Source organism: Meles meles, chromosome 2 (genome assembly GCF_922984935.1).
Source record: "Meles meles chromosome 2, mMelMel3.1 paternal haplotype, whole genome shotgun sequence".
Lineage (NCBI taxonomy): Eukaryota > Metazoa > Chordata > Mammalia > Carnivora > Mustelidae > Meles > Meles meles.
The window spans coordinates 8,611,626-8,632,713 of record NC_060067.1 but is presented as its reverse complement, the minus strand read 5'-3'; the positions used below and the strand labels follow the sequence as shown (position 1 = coordinate 8,632,713).

General features: G+C 42.0%; 2 protein-coding genes across 2 annotated transcripts; both read left to right on the top strand.

Annotated features, from left to right (window-relative positions):
• The first annotated feature begins 3,298 nt into the window (after positions 1-3,298).
• LOC123937241 (pro-platelet basic protein) lies at positions 3,299-4,905 on the top strand. The gene is made up of 3 exons (XM_045997938.1): positions 3,299-3,522; positions 3,846-3,981; positions 4,129-4,905. The coding sequence occupies exons 1-3, from the start codon at positions 3,405-3,407 to the stop codon at positions 4,229-4,231; spliced, it is 357 nt and encodes a 118-aa protein (XP_045853894.1). The 5' UTR covers positions 3,299-3,404; the 3' UTR covers positions 4,232-4,905.
• A 4,090-nt stretch (positions 4,906-8,995) lies between these two features.
• Positions 8,996-10,351, top strand: LOC123937531 (platelet factor 4-like). The gene is made up of 4 exons (XM_045998456.1): positions 8,996-9,115; positions 9,248-9,508; positions 9,818-9,947; positions 10,152-10,351. The coding sequence occupies exons 2-4, from the start codon at positions 9,418-9,420 to the stop codon at positions 10,237-10,239; spliced, it is 309 nt and encodes a 102-aa protein (XP_045854412.1). The 5' UTR covers positions 8,996-9,115; positions 9,248-9,417; the 3' UTR covers positions 10,240-10,351.
• The last annotated feature ends 10,737 nt before the right edge of the window (positions 10,352-21,088 follow it).

Genomic DNA, 21,088 nt, shown 5'->3' with positions numbered 1-21,088 from the left:
GTCACAGTAGTGAGGAAAGATGATAAGGTCATTGCTCAGGAAGAACTAGAAAGAAGTTAATTCTCCTTACTCTGTTTCCTGCTGGGGATCTCTCTGCCATTCACTCCCTATCTCAGCTTTTTCTTGAGCTTGTTTCTTGGATGATGAGTTTCTGAGTGAGGAAAGGTGGAAAATCATTTTAAGATATTCTACTGCGGGGCACCTGGGTGGTTCAGTGGCTTAAGCCTCCGCCTTTGGCTCAGGTCATGATCTCAGGGTCCTGGGATGGAACCCCCCATCTGGCTTTCTGCTCAGCGGGGAGCCTGCTACACAGCGCCCCCCCTCCCACCTGCCTCTCTGCCTACTTGTGATCTTTCTCTATCTCTTTGTTAAATAGATAAATAAAATCCCCCCCCCCAAAAAAAGACTGGAATTTACAAGAGGAAAACAAATGGGGTGAGAAGAATAAGAAATGCTCTTATAAAACGGGGCCTATCTCCTTGAGTAGGTGTAGTCAGTCACTGTTAAACAACGGGGATATTGGCTTAAAAGGTAAAACAAGGGACTTCTGGGTAGCTCAGTGGGTTAAGTGGCTACCTTGGGCTCTGATCCTGAGGTCCTGGGATCGAGACCTGAATCAGGCTCCCTGCTATTTGGGAGTCTGCTTTTCTTCTCTCTCCGCTGCTCCCCTTGCTTGTACTTGCTCTCTCTCTCTGTCAAATAAATAAAATCTTTTAAAAATGATGGAAAAAATAATTTACTGTATTCATTCTTTTTTTTTTAAAGATTTTATTTATTTATTTGACAGAGAGAGATCACAAGTAGGCAGAGAGGCAGGCAGAGAGGCAGGCAGAGAGAGAGGAGGAAGCAGGCTCCCCACGGAGCAGAGAGCCCAATGCGGGGCTCGATCCCAGGACCCTGAGATCATGACCTGAGCCGAAGGCAGCGGCTTAATCCACTGAGCCACCCAGGCGCCCCTGTATTCATTCTTTTGATTAAAAAAAGTAATTTTGTACATTTGGATATTTTGAGAGTTTCTTCCAGAATTTTAAAGTTATAAAAAGTAGGCAAAAAAATGGGAAGTTTAAAGAATAATGTGTAAGATTCGTTCATAGTTGTAACAGGAAGACAGCTTGTGGCCCAAACTTTATCCTTTATTCCCAGCCTTCTAAATCACCTTTTTTTATTTCATGGGTACTTGGGACAACATGGAGTTTGGTTTGGGGATTGTGTCTGATTAAAAAGGAAAGAGAAACTTTCCTTCGTGTGGTAGGTACACAGGCATTGATTTACTCACTAACACTGTTTAGGACCCACTGTATATTGCATTATCCTACACCCTGAAGGATACCTACAGCATTCAAAGAAACCTAGTGCATGTCTTGACTTTGAAAAGTGTACAGTCCAGGGGCGCCTGGGTGGCTCTGTGGGTTAAGCCTCTGCCTTTGGCTCAGGTCATGATCCCAGGGTCCTGGGATTGAGCCCCGCATCGGGCTCTCTGCTCAGCGGGGAGTCTGCTTCCTCCCCTCTCTCTGCCTGCCTCTCTGCCTACTTGTGATCTCTGTCTGTCAAATAAATAGATAAAATCTTAAAAAAAAAGAAAAGAAAAGTGTACAGTCCAGTTGAGGAGGCAAGTCTTATAGAAGAAACAGAGATCCAGACAATAACACACACGAGTGGGCATCTGACGTGTAGGTCCGCCCTGCGTCTCTGCAGGGCTTTATCGTATCCTGCAGGGTTTGAGATCGAGACCCATAATTAGGGTCTGAGAATCAAGGAATAGAGGTTTTACTGCAATCTGTAATATTGCAAAACTGGAAACACCCTCGAGGTCACCAGTAAGACAGAGGTTGGACAAAGGATTGCACATGCGATAGAAAGTCATGCAGCCATTAAAAAGGATGTAGCGTTGTATACTAACTATACTCAGATTAAAATTTTTAGAAACCTTTTTTTTTTTTTTTACTTAGTATGTGATCTATCCTAGAGAAAGATTCATGCGCATTTAAATAGAATGTGTACTATGATGCAGTGGGGTGGAATGTCCCTAATATGTCTGTTAGGGCCATTTAGTCTACAATGTTAGTAACGTTCTGTTGAATTACTGAGAAAAAAAAAAAAAGGATGGGACAAAACTACATTGAGGTAGCATGAAAGGATACCGAAGACATATGTTTGAAGGACAAAAGTAAGCTACATAATGACCCCATTTCTATTAAAAATTCTGTTTCTACCTCTGTATATGCACTTTTCTACCTAAGAGTGATGTGTGTTTGTCTCTGTGTATATGTATGTTTGTGTATATAAGTGCAGATACAATAGAAAACTAAGGTCAGGGATGCCTGGGTGGCTTAATCAGTTAAGCATCTGCCTTTGGATCAGGTCATGATCCCAGAGTCCTGGGACAGAGTCCCTTATTGGCTCCTTGCTCAGCGGGAAACCTGCTTCTCCCTCTGCTTGCTGCTCCCTCTCCTTGTGCTCTCTCTTTCTGGCAAATAAATAAAATCTTTAAAAGAAAGAAAGAAAACTAATGCCAAATTGTTACCAAATTTACCCCTGGAGAGTGAGGATATAGAATAATGATGAAGAGAAACTTATACCTTTTATTCTACATACATCTGCAGTGTATGGATCTTTTACAATAAATTATATTACACATTTCCCTGTAATATTAGAAGTAAAAGAAAAAAGTAAATATGCTGGGGCTTACTTTTTAGGGTAGGCTAAGGTGTCAGGAACAAGCAGTTTATTTTATAACACAAGGGGGAAGAATGAGTTTTTCTTCTATCTTCTGGATGAAATGGTAAATACTACATTTGGAAAACAGAAAGCTGCCCATAAACTAGTACACAGACTGAGCTTTTTATGGTTATTGGCTTATATTTTATCCACATACTACAAACAAATCCTAACATTTGTCAACAATCAAGTTGGGAACAACTGCTTTCCTTGGCAACCGAAAAGGGTGGCGTATTTATGTTTTCAGATACTCATAAAGTGTCTTTTAAGCCTATAAATTGCCTTATCAGGGCATCATCACATAGTTATACAGAGGAGAAAATATGTACAATACTTCAGTCTTGTTCTTATCTCCCTGAGTGGGAGGTTATATTTGTCTAAAGGAAATGGGGACTGAGGAAGGGAGAGGGGTGGTGTGAAGGGAAGGAAAAATGAAATTCAGCAGGAGCCCTGCCCCGCCTGGTGTTTATCTGGGTTGGGCACAGCTTGACCATCCTTCCACATGTACGTCCCTGTATCCTCACCTCTCCTTCCCTATCTTTTTCCTCCTTACTGGCCTTGAGGGAGCTTGTATAAAAGGCATCAGGAGAGCAGGAAAAACCACATTGCTGCAAACTTCTAGGCAACCCTACACTCTCACAGGGAGGTCTCCTGTCTCTAGGAACGACTCCAGCTTAATCTTCACCATGAGCCTCAGACTTAAGGCCACTTCCTCTTGTCCCGGCGCCAGCCCCCTCCGGGTCCTACAGGGGCTGTTACTGCTATCCCTGCTCCTGACGCTGGTTCCCTGGACTGCTGGAAAAAGTAAGAGAAACTCAGGGAAAACTGAGAGTCGAGTGTCTGCTGCCCTGCAGCAGTGTCTGGGGGAGAGTCTGCCCTGGTTCTCCTGGGGCTGGAGACGGGCATGATACTAACAGCTCATAAGTGGCGAGGGGATGTTGCGAGGACACTCAAGATGTCCCCGGCACTCTGCTAAGATACTTCACAGAAGGTTTGAAGATGATCGTAGACACAGCGGCCTTGTGAGAAAGGTAGAGTTAACAAATATGGGGAATAGGGAAACACGTCAAGAGATAAGATCTCCGTTCTAATCGTGACCACTAATCGAGCCGCACTTTCTACCCTAGTTCCCATTGTGGAGAAGAAGCTGTTCGTTGAACTTCGCTGCCTGTGCTTGAATACCGTCTCTGGCATTCATCCAAGTAACATCCAACGTTTAGAGGTGCTCAGAGCAGGACCCCATTGTGCCAACGTTGAAGTGATGTAAGTCCCTGCTTCTGTATCATTGCCTTATTGGGTGTTAGGGAAACTCTCCACTTCCACACCCACTGACATTATTGTATCCAGCCCTGTCATCCCTTCTAAGAGTCATGCCAGGGCACTCACAGAAAAGTCCATTCTCTCTTGCAGAGCCACACTGAGGAATGGGAAGAAAATCTGCTTGGACCCGGAAGCTCCCAAAATCAAGAAAATAGTCCAGAAAATTTTGGAAAGCAGTGGTTCAACAGCTTAATCTATTCACTTTCTGTCAAACCTTTTTATCTCCCAAGAACAGTAAGAGTTTAAAGGCTTGACTTTCTGGAGTTCTTATTTATCCAAAATACCTATTCATATTGTATTAAACTTTGGGTGTGTTTTCCATTCTGCCCACAAAAGTCATGACATTCTGAGAAGACTGGTTAATAGATGACAGAGAGTACGTGACAATAAGCAAACTTACTTTCAAAATATAATGTGGGGTTTGTTCTCTAACTCTTGGTTAAATGTGCCACTCTCTTTTGTATCCCTTTATCTAAAATTTTCTTTTCAAATACTTCTATGTGCATTAAACTTATCCTGCTCTACCTTACTGCTAGACTAGTTATGCCCATGATGATTAATAGATTTCAGAATGGTTGACGATTTTCGGAATCACACAGATCCCAGAAAGGAACACTTGCTCAAGAAATGTTTGTTAATTTATTTAGGCACTTAATAGAGTTTTTCAATGTCTTAGTCTTAGGATGTCTTGTTTCAAAGCATTTTCTGAAAGATTTTTCTAATGTTTATTTTAGGCTTCAAACTGTAAAAATAATAAAGTTGTAGAATGTGAGTATTGTAAGCAGTGGTTACTTATTTTAAAGAGAATATATTTAATATGAGTAGAATAAAAAACACGATGAGGGGCACCTGGGTGGCTCCATCCGTTAAGTGACTGCCTTTGGCTCAGGTCATTATTCCAGGGTCCAGATGGAGTCCCACACTGGGCTCCTTGCTTAGCAAGGAGTCTGCTTCTCCCTCTCCTTCTGCTGCTTTTCTCTTTCTGTCTCTGTCAAATAAATAAATAAACCCTTAAAAAATATGATGAAAAGCTTTAATGTTTTCTATTAAAAAACCCCAGCATTTTCAATAATAATAATTATACAGATTCTATATAGTGCTAAATGTTTTAGCCTGGCATGTTTGTATATATTCGCATTACTTAATATCTTCATGGTCACAATTTTAGCATTAGAATCAACCTTGTAAATAAGTAAAATAAAAAATGTAAACTTTATCAAATTTCTAATTATTGCTTTACAATCAAGAGGACGTTCATTCTTTTTAAAATTGGTTTTATTTGAATATAGTTGACACCCTATGTTGCATTCATTTCAGCATAATGATTAAACTTCCTGATACCTTATGCTATGTCCACCAGAAATGTAGGTGTCTCATTACAACATTATTACAACATCATTTACTGTATTCCCTATGCTGTGCCTTTATCCCCATGATCTCCTCATTCCGTAACAGGAAGCCCATGTTTTCTATCCCTCTTCACCCATTTTGCCCTCTCTCTTCCCCCTCCTTCTGGCATTTCTTAGTCCTGAAATTTACACCCACACTATTATTACACAATCAACATGAAATCAAAATTCATTATTGCTTTGTTGTCATACTAATTTTAACCAAACTGTTGGGGGGGAAAAGGCCTTAATTACCTTTTTATTATTTTTTTTACACTTCAGTATTCCACAATCTAGCAAACAAAATCACTCGTTGACAATTTGTGTCATTTTAATTTATTATAATAGCTAAACTTTACTGATAAATTTTAATATACCAGACATATTGAGTGTCTTGTAGGCATGGATTATATAATTCTCATAAGCTAGCTATGATCTGGTTAAGAAGACATCCTCTGCAGAGAGAATAGTTGGGTTTAAACGGTTCTATCATTTGCTAGCTGTGTAACTTTGGGCAGGTTGCATAACCTCTCTGTGCCTTGGTTTCTTCATCTCTAAAATAGTATAATAATATTGCTTATCTCCCAGAGTTGATGTGAAAATTAAAAGCTAATAAATTCAAAGGGCTAGAAGTAGTGCATGTCACACAAAAACCCATATATAAATGTTAGCGACTATTTGTTATTGTTACTATTAATATCCCCAGCATTATAGAGAAGAAAACTGAAGTTCAAAGAAATTAGGGGGGTGCCTGGGTGGCTCAGTGGGTTAAAGCCTCTGCCTTCGGCTCAGGTCATGATTCCAGGGTTCTGGGATCAAGCCCCGCATCGGGCTCTCTGCTCTGCGGACAGCCTGCTTCCTCCTCTCTCTCTCTGCCTGCCTCTCTGCCTACTTGTGATCTCTCTCTGTCAAATAAATAAATAAAATCTTTAAAAAAAAAAGAAAAAGAAAGAAATTAGGAAATTTGCCCCAAGATCAGATAACTAAGTTGGTGACAGAGTGGGGATTTGAAACTCGGCTTTTCACCACTGCACTACTTCCCTTGATTCTTCTTTCTCTAATAAAGAATCACATTGTATATCATACAATGTTATTGGCACACAAAATAAGACCTGATCATGAGTAGCATACTATGATGGTTACAGGAGAAGAAGTAAGTTCATTAACCCCAACCTGTGCATGGACTTTGGAGAACACTCATGTATTAAGCATTCAGTTCACAAATTTTGTATATTACGATCTTCTTTTATTATCTCCTCACCATAAGTTCAGTGCCTTAAAATGTTTTGTCTACAAAATAAAGGGATTTATTAAGTAATAGTTAACAGCAACAACAAATTTATATGTATATTTATATCAAAGCAGTAAGTGGGGATTGCAGTCATTTTCATTAGCTTTTCTCCAGTAATTCAAAATGGCTCAGACATCTCGTTTATTTCCCTAGTGGTTTGCTACTAAAATACAACAGTGCCAGCTCCTGAGACATGACACAGTTTTTTCACTAAGATACACCTCCTCAGAGGCAGATGTCTTTTATTTTTTTGCAAGGATGTTGAACAATTTCATTTAAAGCAGAGAAAGCATCATTTAATGGTCACTTACCACTTCCTGCAAATATTGAAATCCAGGGGTAAGGTTGCACAAATCCGGTGTGCTGCCCCTTCATGCCCCAAACCATCCCTTCTAGCCCTTCCCTCTGTCACTAACCCTATTTGGGATCTCAAGTGTTAATGCAATAAACTTGTCTACTTTTTTTTTTTTAAAGATTTTATTTATTTATTTGACAGACAGAGATCACAGGTAGGCAGAGAGGCAGACAGAGAGAGAGGAAGGGAAGCAGGCTCCCTGCTGAGCAGAGAGCCCCATGCGGGGCTCGATCCCAGGACCCTGGGATCATGACCTGAGCTGAAGGCAGAGGCTTTAACCCACTGAGCCACCCAGACGCCCCCAATAAACTGTCTAAATCACAACATATTCTGTATGAATCATTGCATTGGATGCTGGGTACCAAAAAAAAAAGTGTAAGTCACACAGAATTGTCCTTGAAGAGATCATCGTCCGGTAGAAGACGCATATAGCTTAACAAATCATCACAACCATGCAGGACACACACTAATATAGAGACATGCTCTAACTGCATAAAGAAACAACACATCAGTAAGTCAAAGCCTCAGAATAATTTTCAACATGTATTATCTCTTGTATGTAGTACGTTATATCAAGTCCCTACCCATGTGCTAGAATAATGATAAACGTTATGATGTCTTACCTCATAGAGCTTTCCATTGGTGGAGAGAAAACATTTTAAACACTGCCAAACAGACACACAGACACACGTACACACGCATATACATCTGTGTGTCTAATGCACGTGTGTGCGGGCTGCCTGGGTGACTGTCCATGGAGCGTCTTGATTGACTCTTGATTTTACTCAGGTCATGATCTCAGGGTCTTGGGATGGAGCCCCATGGCGGGGTCCGTGCTCAGTGGTGAGTCTGCTTGAGATTCTCCCTCCCTCTGCCCATCCCCCCAACTCATGTGTGCTCTCTCTCTCTCTCTCTAAAATAAGTAAATAAAATCTTTACCCCAAAATGTACATGTGTGCATGTTTGGAAGATCTGTGAGAAATTGCAAAGGCAGAGGGTGCCAAAACACCCGATGGGGAACACAATTAGCTGTAGCCATCAGGAAAGGCCTCTCTGAGGACATGATATTAGGCTAACACCAGAAATTTCAACAGGACTTAGTCAGCTGAAAGGCAAGTGGTGGGATCCTAAGAGAAAGAACATTGGAGGCCCAGGAAGTCAACTGCACACCCTGCGAGGTGTGGTCCCACTGAGCATTCGGAACCTGCTAGTTCCCTGCAGTGGGCTATGTTGCCCTTCACTGCTGTTAATCAGCATGATGGAATGCTTCTGGCTTTGAGATGAGGGCATACTTTGCCCTAATCAAGAGCCCAAGTCATCCTTTTTCAGGAAAGGGAGGATGTTCCATATTGATCTCTTGAACTTTCCTGTGTGGGATTCTGTTGCCTGCCCTTTACCCGCTCTTCTGAATCTTCTCCACGGTCCACTCCAGATGCTCTGTGTCCTCATGAGAGCATCACTGCTCTGGCGACAGGACAGCCTGCCTTAAACTGGCCCTGGCCTGGGTCAGAGAAGGCTCTGGGGAATGCGGCCTGGAAACTCTCCTTCTTCACCTCATTTCTGGGCCCAGCCCCATGGAGAAACATCTAGGCACCAAGTTTTTACAGAAAGAATGCGTTCAAATATTACTTCTGCAATTTTTCTCAGAGGACCGTTGTAGCTGAGGATAACAGACTTTGCTCCCTAGAGTATATGGGATGAAGCCTGGTAGGGTGGGAGAGATCCAGAGACTGAAGACGACTTCCACATTCGGGTGAAATTCAAAGCTGAGTCATCATCTAAAGATCAGAATACCACATTCAACTTTCTACCAGCAAGAAACAGTTACTAAGGACACACCTTGAATACCTACAGCCACCCAACTCCACTGTTAATCTATAACTGGAAATCTGTGGGAAAGGCAGGTGGGAATAGGCAGTGCTTGGAAAGTTGGGAGTTGAGAAGAAACAGAAACCGCCTCCGGTCGGAAGGTACCAGCCCTGTAAACCGCAACATGGTGACCACACAGAAGTCTACGGTTATACGCGACAAAGCAACATACATGTAAGGGTCAAGTACTGTTTCTAACAGCACCCAGGTGCCTGTATATGAGTTCATGTTGGGGTCCTGGATCCTGCTATCAGTGCCCAGTCAAGACAGCTGACCTCAGGCTTTTTTTTTTCCCCCTAATCTTAGCTGACCAGAGCCTGGCTCTTCCCAGAAGTATCCCAGCTTCCCCATCCTCCAACCCAAGCTTCCGGACCCTGGGGATAAAACGGGCCTGGAGAGTCTTGGGAGCCACTGGCCTGCATAAGCCCCAGTCCTGACGGCCTTGCACTCTCGGCTTCTGCTTGTACCTGCTGGACATGAGCGTTGGAGCACATTCCCGGGCCCCCAGCCCCTGGCTGCTGCTCCTGGGACTGCTGCTCCTGCCAGCTGTGGTCGCCCTCCCCACAGGTGAGACCTGAAGTAAGGCATTGTGGGTCAGAGGGAAGCGGAGCAAGAGAGTCGGGGAACCCCTAGGGTTGGGGCTGACTCTTTCATTCTTCGAGTTCTTTCCAAGTGTGGGTGCTGTGCCAAGCGCTGCCAGGTGCACTTTACTATCTAGTCAATAACGCTCCTCCGAGGGAGGGATGATTTGTGGGGGAGGACATGAAAGCCAAACACTTTACTAAGGTTTCCCAAGAAAGAGCCCTAGGGTAAGTTTGGTGGTTCCCTGAGTCAACACTCTCTCTTCCACTGTCCTCTCCCTGACCCAACCCCCAGTGGACCTGGAGGGAGGAGACGAGGACCTGCACTGCGTGTGTGTGAAGACCACCTCCCTAGTCCGCCCCAAGCACATCAGCAGCCTGGAGGTCATCGGTGTGTCAGGCTACTGTCCCACCCCCCAGATGATGTGAGTCTTGCCACCTGCTTCTTGGCGCCTGCTAACCCTCTGCTCCTCTCCCTTCCCTTCCGTGCCTAGGAGCCCCCCTTCACCCCATCCCTCCTTGCCTGCCTTCACCCTGTCCCACCCCCCGCACCCTCCTTCACCCCTCCTCTAATCAATCCCTCCTTCAAACCCAATCCCTGAAAGGCGTGTCTCTTCTTTCCCTGGCAGAGCTTCGCTGAAAGATGGGAGGAAAATATGCCTGGACCCGAATGCCCCTGTGTATAAGAAAATAATTAGGAACCTTTTGAAGAGCTAGTTACTGGCTGCCTGACCCTGTACCTTTTCGACAGAGTATGTTTTTTATTTTAGTTTTTTCCATGTTCAACCTAACGGTGGAAAAATCTTCTGAAGTTTTTATGATACTTCAAATTCTTAATAAATAAAATAAATCGACTTATGGTATAGTCGAGTTATTTCTTAATAGAACAAAGAAATAGCATCCACCCCTCATTTCATTAAAAAAAAATCTCCAGAATTTTAAACAAAAATATATTTGAGGTAAAGTTTGGCTGAGTAAAGACTGACTTCACTAGGTGTTATGCCTTGACAGATACAGATTTGCATATTTATGTACTGCGTTACTTCATTTATTTACATATTAATGTTGTAATTGGCTCTGCCAGTAAAAATTAATCACACTTAACTGTTACTGGCTTTTTAAATCAGAGAAAGGCAACTATCATAGGGTTTCACTCACGTGATATAAGAAACAGCTCAGGAGATCATAGGGGAAGGGAGGGAAAACTGAATGGGAAGACATCAAAGAGGGAGACAAGCCATGAGAGGCTCTTGACTCCGGAGAAACAAACTGAGGGCTGCTAGAAGGGAGATGGGCGCGGGGATGCGGTAGCCTGGTGATGGGCATTAAGGAGGGCACGTGATGTAATGCACAGTGTGGGTTATACGCAACTGATGAATTGTTGAACACTGCCTCTGAAACTAATAATGTACTATATTTTGGCTAATTGAATTTAAATTAAAAAAAATGTTTGGTTAAAAAGAAGTTATTAGGTTTTTTAAAAATCAATCAGATACTACTTTTATCCTCTTAAGATTTATACTCTACCCTAGTATTAGAAAAATTAATAAAAACGAAACTAAGATTCTCTACTACTTAAGAGAAATATGTGTATACTTTCCAGAGAATTACATTAAAATATTTTACTCTTTATTCATGCTTTGATAATGTTGACATTTCACAAAAGTGAAATGCTGAAAAATGGTTCTTATACCCACATTACTGCCTTTAGTGAATCCCATATTTGGCAGACCTACAGAGTTGGCTCTTATTACATTCCATTCATATAGCATGAGTGTTGTTCTCAGCCTGAAAATGTTTTGAATGGATTTTTTTTCCTTGGCATTCTCACGTTCAGTGACACTTTATTTGCAGTCAACCACCATTCCATGAATCCCTTAACACTGGAGAAATCAAGATTGTATGTTAAACAGCTGTGGAAAGTAAGAGGAAAAAAAAAAAGAAAGAAAGTAGGAGAGGTGCAAGGTTATACGTTCCATTCACACTTCAGGAAGATACTACTATATTTTGGGGAGAAAGGAGGGGGCTGCAAGATGGGCATGTTAGTTACCTATTGCTTCTGTAACAAAGTACCATGAACATCATGGCTTCAACAACACAGATTTATTATCATCTGGTCCTGGAAGTCACAGGTCCAAAATGGGGCTTACTGGCTAAACTCAGAGCTGCGTTCCTCTGCAGGCTCTAGGGGAGAATCTGTCTCCTTGTCTTTCTTAGCTTCTAGAGCCTATCTGCAGTCCAGGGCTGGTGGCTCCTTCCTCCATCTCCAAACTACATCACTGCAACCTCTGTTTCTGTTGTCACATTTCCTCTCTCTCCTCTTACCCTTCCACTTCTTATACCCTGCTGGTCTCTTAAAAACAAAACAAAACAAAAACAAACAAACAAAAACTTTGTGATGACATTGGGCCCACTTGCATTGTCCAGGAAAATTTCTTTTTTTTTTAAAGATTTTATTTATTTATTTGACATAGAGAGATCACAAGTAGGCAGAGAGGCAGGCAGAGAGAGAGAGAGAGAGAGAAGCAGGCTCCCTGCCAAGCAGAGAGCCCGATGCGGGACTCCATCCCAGGACCCTGGGATCATGACCTGAGCCGAAGGCAGAGGCTTTAACCCACTGAGCCACCCAGGCGCCCTGTCCAGGAAAATTTCATCTCAAGATCCTTAACACATCTGCAGAGTCCTTTTCCTCCCCTTGCCATATAAAGTAACGTTTTCACACATTCCAGGAATTAGGGCATAGGAATTTCTGGGAAAGTGCGGCACTACTCAGCCTACCATTGTGGGCAGGGATGTAGAATCTAGTTGAGGCAGGAGAACACGACAGACCCTTACTCATGATTTCATGTCATTTCAACCTAGTAAAACCGTATGTAGAAGTAGGATTGGTTTGCTGAGAGAAAATGGAGCCTGGAACAATTCAGTCTCTTTGAGGGTGGTGGAGGGCCTCTGAGATGACAAGCTATTTAGATAAACACTATTTATAGAGGCTTTTAAAGTGCCAAAGTATCATCCAGATTTCCACACCCACTTTGCATGATGGGAAATATTATTCCCATTCAAAGTTGAGGTAAGTCTCAGAAAGGTTCAGGAACCTCCCAGAGCCACAGCTTCGTAGAGGTTGAACAGGTGCGTCTGACCCTCAGCTCCCTATATGCCGCCTTTCACCCAGGCCATAAGCCTGTTCACTCATTCTGCAGAGAAGAATTGTCCCGTCAACCACCCTTGGAGATGGAATACGAATGAACTCTTGGGGCAAAGGGAGGAATAGAACTGCCACAAGATTAAAAAAAAAAAATGAGTAGAAAGACACAAGACATTAACTCCTTAGCACAACTGGAGGATAGTTTATCATTCTTGAGAGCTGATGTGTCTTTCGGGAGCAAACGATGGTCATCCCACGAGTTTTCATCCATTTGGTGTTTTTCACCTTCAATCCACCATATGAAGGTCACCTGAATTCTCTTTCCAAAAGTACAGAGACTTTCTTGCATAAAACCTTCAAGGTCCAAATCCTTAGCATGGGTCCCAATGATAGGTCACACCGACTTCCTCTCTGTGCCTGAGTTTCTTCATTTCATTTCTGAAGTGAGAATAGTATGAGCGTCTACTTCATCAGTGACCACGGGCTTAAATAGATGACGCAGGAAAAACGCTTAGCATTGTTCCTCCTGCAAAGGCTGCGCTTAAGAATTAACGACCATAATTATCACTGTCAGCATCCCCATCCCAGCCAGTCCAGAGCATGGACAAAGACATTTAACAGAGTATCTCTTGGTGTGAAGTAGCAATAGGAGTAAAAGTTCCTTAAATCCATGAACTTTGGGAGGCAAAATATTGGAAGGGGAGTGTGGCTGATAAGATTGTTTTTATCTTTGTTTATTTTCCTTTTAAGGCCCTCCTCAAACAACCTACTTAGAGTCCATAATCTAAGGGTGACTCAAATGGCCCCAATGCTTTTTGCAAAAGTCAGCCCATACTAGTGCTTTGTAAATCTTCCCTTCAAAATTGCCAGAGAAGACTTTCAAGTAGCCGCCTTTATCAGCAATGGCACTGGGAGAAATTTTCCTGCCAGGGGAAAGCCCAAATCGGAGAGCAACTTGCTGCAGCTTCCTGCTCTTGGAACATTTATGGAGTGATAAAGTTTGAATGTACTTACTTTTTTTGTTGTTCCTGCAAAAAAAGGTCCACACACTAGGCATTTACTGCACAGTCATGGACCTTATCAACCAAACAAAACCACCAAAGGATATTTTGTTCTTGGAAGGCATTCTGCATTTTTCTAAGTATTGTGTCTTTTTCTCTTGGAAAGGCCTTTGTTGTAAAAACAGTTTCCTGTTCATTGCATAGATCACTGAGGGTTTAATGGGCTTAAAAGATACATTCAAGTGTTTTTTTCTAATAAAAGACAAGGAACACATTCTCATTATGGATGACATTGAAAACAGTGGAAGATATGAGGAAAAAATTTAAAACGAATGTAATTTTGTCACTCAAAAATAATCAGTTTTTCAAAATACTAGTTCTTGTATTGATATTGATATTGGTTGTAAAGTAAACTATTAATTTTCAATAAATCATCACTATAATTACAGGAAATTAAAGGAAAGAGTAATTACTTTATTGTTAGGGAGCATTCCTGTCCCAATTTTGCAGGTAGAAAACCAAGTCCTGGGGTAATAAAATAAGTTATTCCTTGGTCAGAGAAAGAATGTCAAACTCAGGGTATCGAGCATTCACTTTCATATTTATGGGTATTGTGTGTAGCTATTCACAGTGTGTGTGTTTACACACACCACTAAAACAAGTTCACAGTACACTTACACTTGTTTCTTTCGGTGTGCTTTGGTTTTTTATTTTCTATACTGTTCTATTTTTCCACTTTTTAGAAACTGTTGGCCACAAGCTCGTGAAGTATTTCATAACCCACTAATGGATCATAATGTATAGCTTTAAACATTGCTGTAGTTCTTTGATTAAAGATTTGAGTTTTAACATGTCATGTTGGAGGCCATATTCCAGTTAGTGCTTCTCAAGACACTCTGAGAGTCAGTAGGGACAGGATGCTCAGGACCAGCTGGACAGTCATGTCTCCTTGCTTGTGGTCCATTTTCAATCTCAGTCTGCAGGTGTGACCTGGGGTTGGAGTCTTTGGGAACCCCATGAGGAGCCAGCTTTTGAGTAGCTATGACACCACACAGGGACCTGTCTCAACTGTTGAGATGCTCTGTCTTTTTCAGCTTGGGGCTCCCTCTTATACTTAGTGCTCACTGCCCATTCAGCTTCATTCACACACATTCTGTGTGGGTCTTCATGTAAACTGAATCCGAGGACAGAAAACATTGATTTCCAGGGGTGCTTGGAGAAAGTAAACACATTCGGTACATTCAACTGGTCGTTTTATAGCCATTTCTTCTTCCGTTACAGTTCTTCTCCTTATCCCTGGAGTAGCTTTCTTTAGCCCAGTGGGCTTTTCAATAAGGCAATCTTGGGTTACAGAGTTCTGATTCTGTGTGACCAGAGTCTCCCAGTTTCCTCATCCAAAAAACCAGGGCAGTAAAATCTACCTCACAGCTTGCTGGAAAAGGGTAAATCTCCCTTAGAACAGGACCCAGCATGGATCTGACTTGGAAGTAGAAAATAATGACCATGAGTTACTTTTGTTCTCTTTCTTTGGGAATTTTACCCCATAAAAGAATGTGCCATTTCCTATCAAGAGTGGTCACATCCTTAAGTTAACAAATGAGCATGGAAAACATGGTGGACAAGCCTGAACTTACCCCACACAGAACCACAACTCCAAGCGTGAGTGCAGATAACTACATCAGTGACCCCTTTCTGCAGTTTTGTGTTCCTCGGTTGCAATTACCCACCCTCAACCATGGTCTGAAAACTCTGAAAGCAGCTTCTGACTTAGCATTGGAAGACCCAGAGTTGCCTAACACTAAGTCACAATGTGTATGCTATTCACCTTGCTTCTTCTCATTATGTAGCCATTTTATCATCTCACATCATCACAAGAGATAGGATGAGTACAATACAATACAATATTTTGAGAGAGAGACCACATTCAGATAACTTCTATTACAATATACTGTTACAGTTGTTCTATTTTGTTAATTCTTTTTTTAAAAGATTTTATTTATTTATTTGAGAGAGAGAGAGATCACAAGTAGGCGGAGAGGCAGACAGAGACAGAGAGGGAGAAGCAGCTCCCTGCTGAGCAGAAAGCCCGATGCGGGTCTTGATCCCAGGACTCTGAGATCATGACCTGAGCTAAAGGCAGAGGCTTAACCCACTAAGCCACCCAGGTGCCCCTATTTTGTTAATTCTTACTGTTAATCTCTTACTGTGCCTAATTTATAAGTTAAACTTTATCACAGTTATGTCTGTATTAGAAAGAACATAGTGTATATACGGTTCAGTATTATCTGTCTTCCAGGCAACCACCGAAGGTCCTGGAACTTATCCTTGGTGGTTAAGGGTGGTGGGCGGCTACCGTGGTTAAGAAACAAATTTAATGTGACAGATACAAGTTGTGTTTTCCACTCACGATAACAACTAAAAGAAAATTAAATAACAAAACCATAATATTTATCACCCAGTATTATCTATAAAATATTGAGGAGATCTGGTGATTGAAAGCCTGGCATAACTGTTTATCTTATAAAGAAAACAAGGACAAGAAATAAACTTTGGTTGTCAACTTGTGAAATATTTGTGTCTTGCTGAAGCAGAGCCATGGGAATCATGCTATTATTAGGCAGTGTTGTGATGAAAGGTAGTAAATCTTGAAGGCAGAGCAGTCAAGAGTTGGAGCAGTCAGCTCTTACTTAGCAGCTGTGTTGGAGAATTGATGAATTATGTTCGCAATAATTATAGGGATGAAGACAGGATCAATTGAGGAAAAAGGGAATAAAGCAGTGTATATCAATCTCCAACAGAATAAAGATTAGACCACACTGTGATTATTTATCTTCCTTTCAGTCAGGGAATAAGGGTCTTGCCTCTTCTCTTCATTCCCACTTCCAGAAAAGTGCCTAGCAGAGTGGGTACTAAATAAATGTTGGTTGATATTTATTAACGACGTGAAGGGAGGCAGTAATGCAGTTAGCACCATAATGCAATGGTGCAGTTGGGGGCTGGACTAGGCACCTTATCAATAGAAAGTGAGTTGAACATTAAAGACTCTGTTTTCCCACACCTGACTTTCTCAGGCTCAAAGATTTCACCAAATTATTCATAGACGTTATAACACATTCACACCATTTACCCTATCGATGATTTGTATGACTCTTTCATTAGAGTCACATCTAAAGCTATTGGGGAATCTGCTAAGATTTCCCCTTGTCTGTCCATCCACAGTCTTCCATCGCACACAGATGCTATAATATACTCATTGAACATAATTTTACTCACATTCAGTGTGCAACCTACACACATGTAAAGTTCAAACAACCAAGTCATCCTTTCTTCACTTCTACCATATTGCCACCATATTTAATTGGATCTCATATTTCCTTAACACCCTCAACCACTTCAGAAATGTCCATCAACAAACTGGCTCGTTCCATACACCAGCAGAGCCACCCCTTTGAAAGAAGTATCATGCGGAATCCTCTGCCTCCAAGATTTCCTGAGTATATGGATGGAGTCTAGAAAGCAAAAATAGAAACAAAACATTTCTGGCCAAAAGATTGGGGGATAATGAATATTGGAAAATACTGTGGACAGCATGCTCAGTATCCAGTCTCTAGGATGATTCACATTTACTACTTGAAATCTGTATCTTTATGCTATGCATTTTCTTTTGCACTTTATACATTCATCTTTTGACTTCCTAAATTTGGTTTCCATAATACGATAAGGTCATAAGGGTGTTGTCATCTCCAAAACAGCTTTCTTATGTGATTATTTCTAAGAAAAGTTTTCTCATTTCCTTATGCTTTTGCAATTTTGGCAATCCAGTTCTTCTTCCTGTTACACTGTATCATCATGATGCCATTGATTTAGTGAGCAGAAAGTTCAGGGAAAAATTTTAAGAAAATGGAAATAAAAAGCAATTTATAAAACATTTTAAAAACCAATAAACCGGGGGCACCTGGGTGGCTCAGTGGGTTAAGCCACTGCCTTCGGCTCAGGTCATGATTTCAGGATCCTGGGATCAAGTCCCACATCGGGCTCTCTGCTCAGTGGAGAGCCTGCTTCCCTTCCTCTCTCTCTGCCTGCCTCTCTTGTGATTTCTCTCTGTCAAATAAATGGATAAAATCTTAAAAAAAAAAAAACAATAAACCTCAAAAAAAAACCCTGATAAAAACTAATATATCAAACGGTTCTCAGTGTTAACTAAATGATTTTAAGAATTTGTAGACTGATTAAATCAACCAATGATCATGCCAGGAACAGAAAAGTAAATGATCTCCCATTGCAGAAGAAAGCAGACAGGTTAAATAAATTTGTGTTAGAAACTGAACTTTATCTAATTTCATGTCTCCTACTTTAGCTATCACTGCACCTTACACACATAGATGAACCAAAAAAATATATGGAATAAATAGCTATATTTATCCACTCACTTCCTGCCCAGATTTTTTACCTTTATTTAGATGGACCCACCCATATACCATGACCAGATAGTCCTTAAAGCCCAAACATACTACTCCAGTTCCATTTGTGGCAGTCAACCTGGGCTTCCTCTGTTTAATTCCTGACATTGTTCAGGTGCTCTGGCTTTGAATTTTTTTGTAGGTCTTACTTGTGTTCTTTGGACATGTTGGCAGACCATGGCCTCAGAACTTTCTAGAGATGTTGGTTCAGATTCTCTTCAGATTCTCAGTATCAAGTAGATACTCTTCCTGAACTCTTTCACTGTAATTCAAAATCTCGCTCATCTGTGTTCCCCTGTGTCCCCAGAAAGGCTGATGCTGAGTGGTCAAAATAGGCAAATGTAAGGAAGTCTAAACTGTTGCCAATCCTTCAAGGATGGTTTCCTGGTGTCCTGACCTCAGGACACTTTAGTTACATACAACATCGGCCTGGAACCATTTGCTCATGCATTGTCTCAACAAACATTTGTTGAACGCTTTGTATGGATGAATCCATACTGGAGATGAGGACGCAAAGGGAAATGAGATATGATGGCTTCTTTTCAGAGTGGGAGTATGTAAACCAGTGGTTCCCAATAACAAGATCCATAGCCAAGGGTCAGGGTAACCTTGTTATGAACTTTCTGATGGAAGTGGCATTTGAAATGGCTCCTGAGTGTCAAGTAGACGTCACTGGGCCATTCATGTCTGCCTGTTCTATATATCTGTACTCCCTGCCTCAACGTTAAACAGGGAAAAATAAACTGCTTATTTTTATAGTCATGTCATACCACACTGCTTCTTGTTTTCATGCCTTCGGTTATTTGGTCATCTTTTTCTGGAATGGTTCCCTACTCACTCACCATAGATAAAATCCTCCTCCAGAAAGTTTTCTCTGGTAACTCCCACCCTTCCTCTCATCTGAAGGGAATCAGATGCCCCCTTCCTCTCAGGGTCTATAAATCTCTGTGCACTGGGGCTCCCTGGTAGCTCAGTCAGATGAGAGATGGAGCCCTGCCTCAGGGTCTGTCCTTGATGCAGAGTCTGCTTGAGATTCTCTGTCTCCTTTCCCCTGTGACCTTCCTCCTGCTCTCCCTCTCTCTCAAAATAAATAAAATCTTAAAAAAAAAAAAAAAAGCTCCATGCATTGGTAAATATCATGGACGTCCAGACAACTCCGTATTTTTTTTTCTTACTCCTATAGATTGTGAGTTTGGTAGTGACAGAAAATGTCTTTTTCCTCTGTGTAGCCCAATTTGTTTCTTAGCTTATAAGCAATTGATAAATGTTGAAGGAATAAATGGATAAGTGGGTTAGAAATAGAGTAAATAGAACTAACTACTTGTGTTGGCAAGTCACCTCTAGCAGAAATGTGGAAGATGAACGGTGTTGAGCCAGGCAAGAAAGAGACATCTAATTTAAATGGTATGAGAGAGAGAGAGGAAGGAAAGAGAAGGGAAGTGAGAAGGAAGGGAGGGAGGGTGGGAGGGGGGATCTGTTGGCTGACATAGCATCCATGAATCAATCAGGGTCACCTGGAGGACATGGGTGCTCAAACAATGTCCTTTGTAATTTGTTCGCATTTCATGTGCTTTCCTCTGTGCCAGCTTCATCCTCAGGCAGACTCTCCCCAAGCACTGGGTCACCTCTGGATCCCCCTTTACCAGTTTGGCAGCTTTAATTCTTTAAGAAGAATTAAAAACTTCTTTTTCAATTATTTCAACAAAAATTGTAGGGACTGTTTCTCATTTGAACAGGCCTACTTCACTTGTCCATCTCTGAATCAACCAGCAGGGCTGGGTGGCGAACTAAGAAATAGTTCATCCCCCTGAACTTCATGGACAAAGAGGGAGTAATTCTAGGGCGTGTTAGCAGGAAAAAGAGAAAGGGGAGCCAACATGCAGTTTCTGAGGAGACTGGATAGAGAGGCTGACCTATTCCTGGTACACCCTAATGCCTTTGGCCTGTAGGGCAGATGAATCCAGGAATTTAGTGCCATTTTCAGACATCCTCACTCTTCTCCCCTCAGAGCTGGAGTCATTCCATCAGAAGAGGTCATTTTGGGCAAGCTGGGGGTAGTCAGAGCTACTCTGCCCATTCCTTCTTGCCAAACAGCATGGGTGGTTCTCAGGATGGAACAGCGTCTCAGCTTCCATGCCCCCCAAAAAGGCAGAACCTGAGTCATCAGCCTGCCATACAGGTAGATTTATTTGGGGAAACGTTCCCAAGGTTGGGGCTGGAGAACCGGGAAGAGTGAAACAGAGTGTAGGCACCTCTGGGGTTTAGTCCTCCTGGGGATCTTGTGAGAAGTCATGCAGAATATCTGCCTAAAACATGACAGAGGAGGAAATAGTTACCATTGCCTCCTCTTCCTTATTGGCAAGAGATTTTCCATGTTGGTGACAGAGAAACTTTGGGGCAGAAAGTCACCTGGTGTGGCCAAGATAAGAGGTGTAAGTTTACAATGGCTGGCTTTTGGCTGCTGCAGCCATGACCAGGGCAAAGCAGTGAGCCCAGAGGGTGTGAACATCCTGGATTTTACTAACTGTCAATCCCAAAAGATTTGTAATAATTACAGGGGGCAAATGGAACTCACCCACCAGAGCATGTCTCTTAATGACTCTTCCATTCCTTAAGAGTTGTTGCTTGTCCTGGCTTAAAGAGTGTTCATTAAAAACTTGGTGTTTAGGGGCACCTGGGTGGTTCAGTTGGTTGGGCCTTTGGTTCAGGTCATGATCCCAGAGTCCCAGGATCAAGTCCTGCATCGGGCTCCTTGTTCAGCGTGGAGTCTTCTTCTCTCCCTGACCCTCTGCCCTCTCAAGCTCTCTCTCCCTCAAATAAATAATAAATAAAATCTAAAAAAAAATACCAAAAAAACAAGAACACACACAACTTGGTATTTAACTCTTGCAGAAGTAATTGGCTTAGAGAGGCACATGTTCAAACAAGAGCATGGACTTGTTTATTGTAGTAGGTTACAG

Coding starts and splice junctions, on each gene's coding strand:
- LOC123937241 (XM_045997938.1), top strand. CDS start 3,405: ATGAGCCTCAGACTTAAGGCCACTTCCTCTTGTCCCGGCGCCAGCCCC. Junction 3,523..3,845: donor TCCCTGGACTGCTGGAAAAA/GTAAGAGAAACT, acceptor TTTCTACCCTAG/TTCCCATTGTGGAGAAGAAG. Junction 3,982..4,128: donor TGTGCCAACGTTGAAGTGAT/GTAAGTCCCTGC, acceptor TCTCTCTTGCAG/AGCCACACTGAGGAATGGGA.
- LOC123937531 (XM_045998456.1), top strand. CDS start 9,418: ATGAGCGTTGGAGCACATTCCCGGGCCCCCAGCCCCTGGCTGCTGCTC. Junction 9,509..9,817: donor TGTGGTCGCCCTCCCCACAG/GTGAGACCTGAA, acceptor CCCAACCCCCAG/TGGACCTGGAGGGAGGAGAC. Junction 9,948..10,151: donor TGTCCCACCCCCCAGATGAT/GTGAGTCTTGCC, acceptor TTTCCCTGGCAG/AGCTTCGCTGAAAGATGGGA.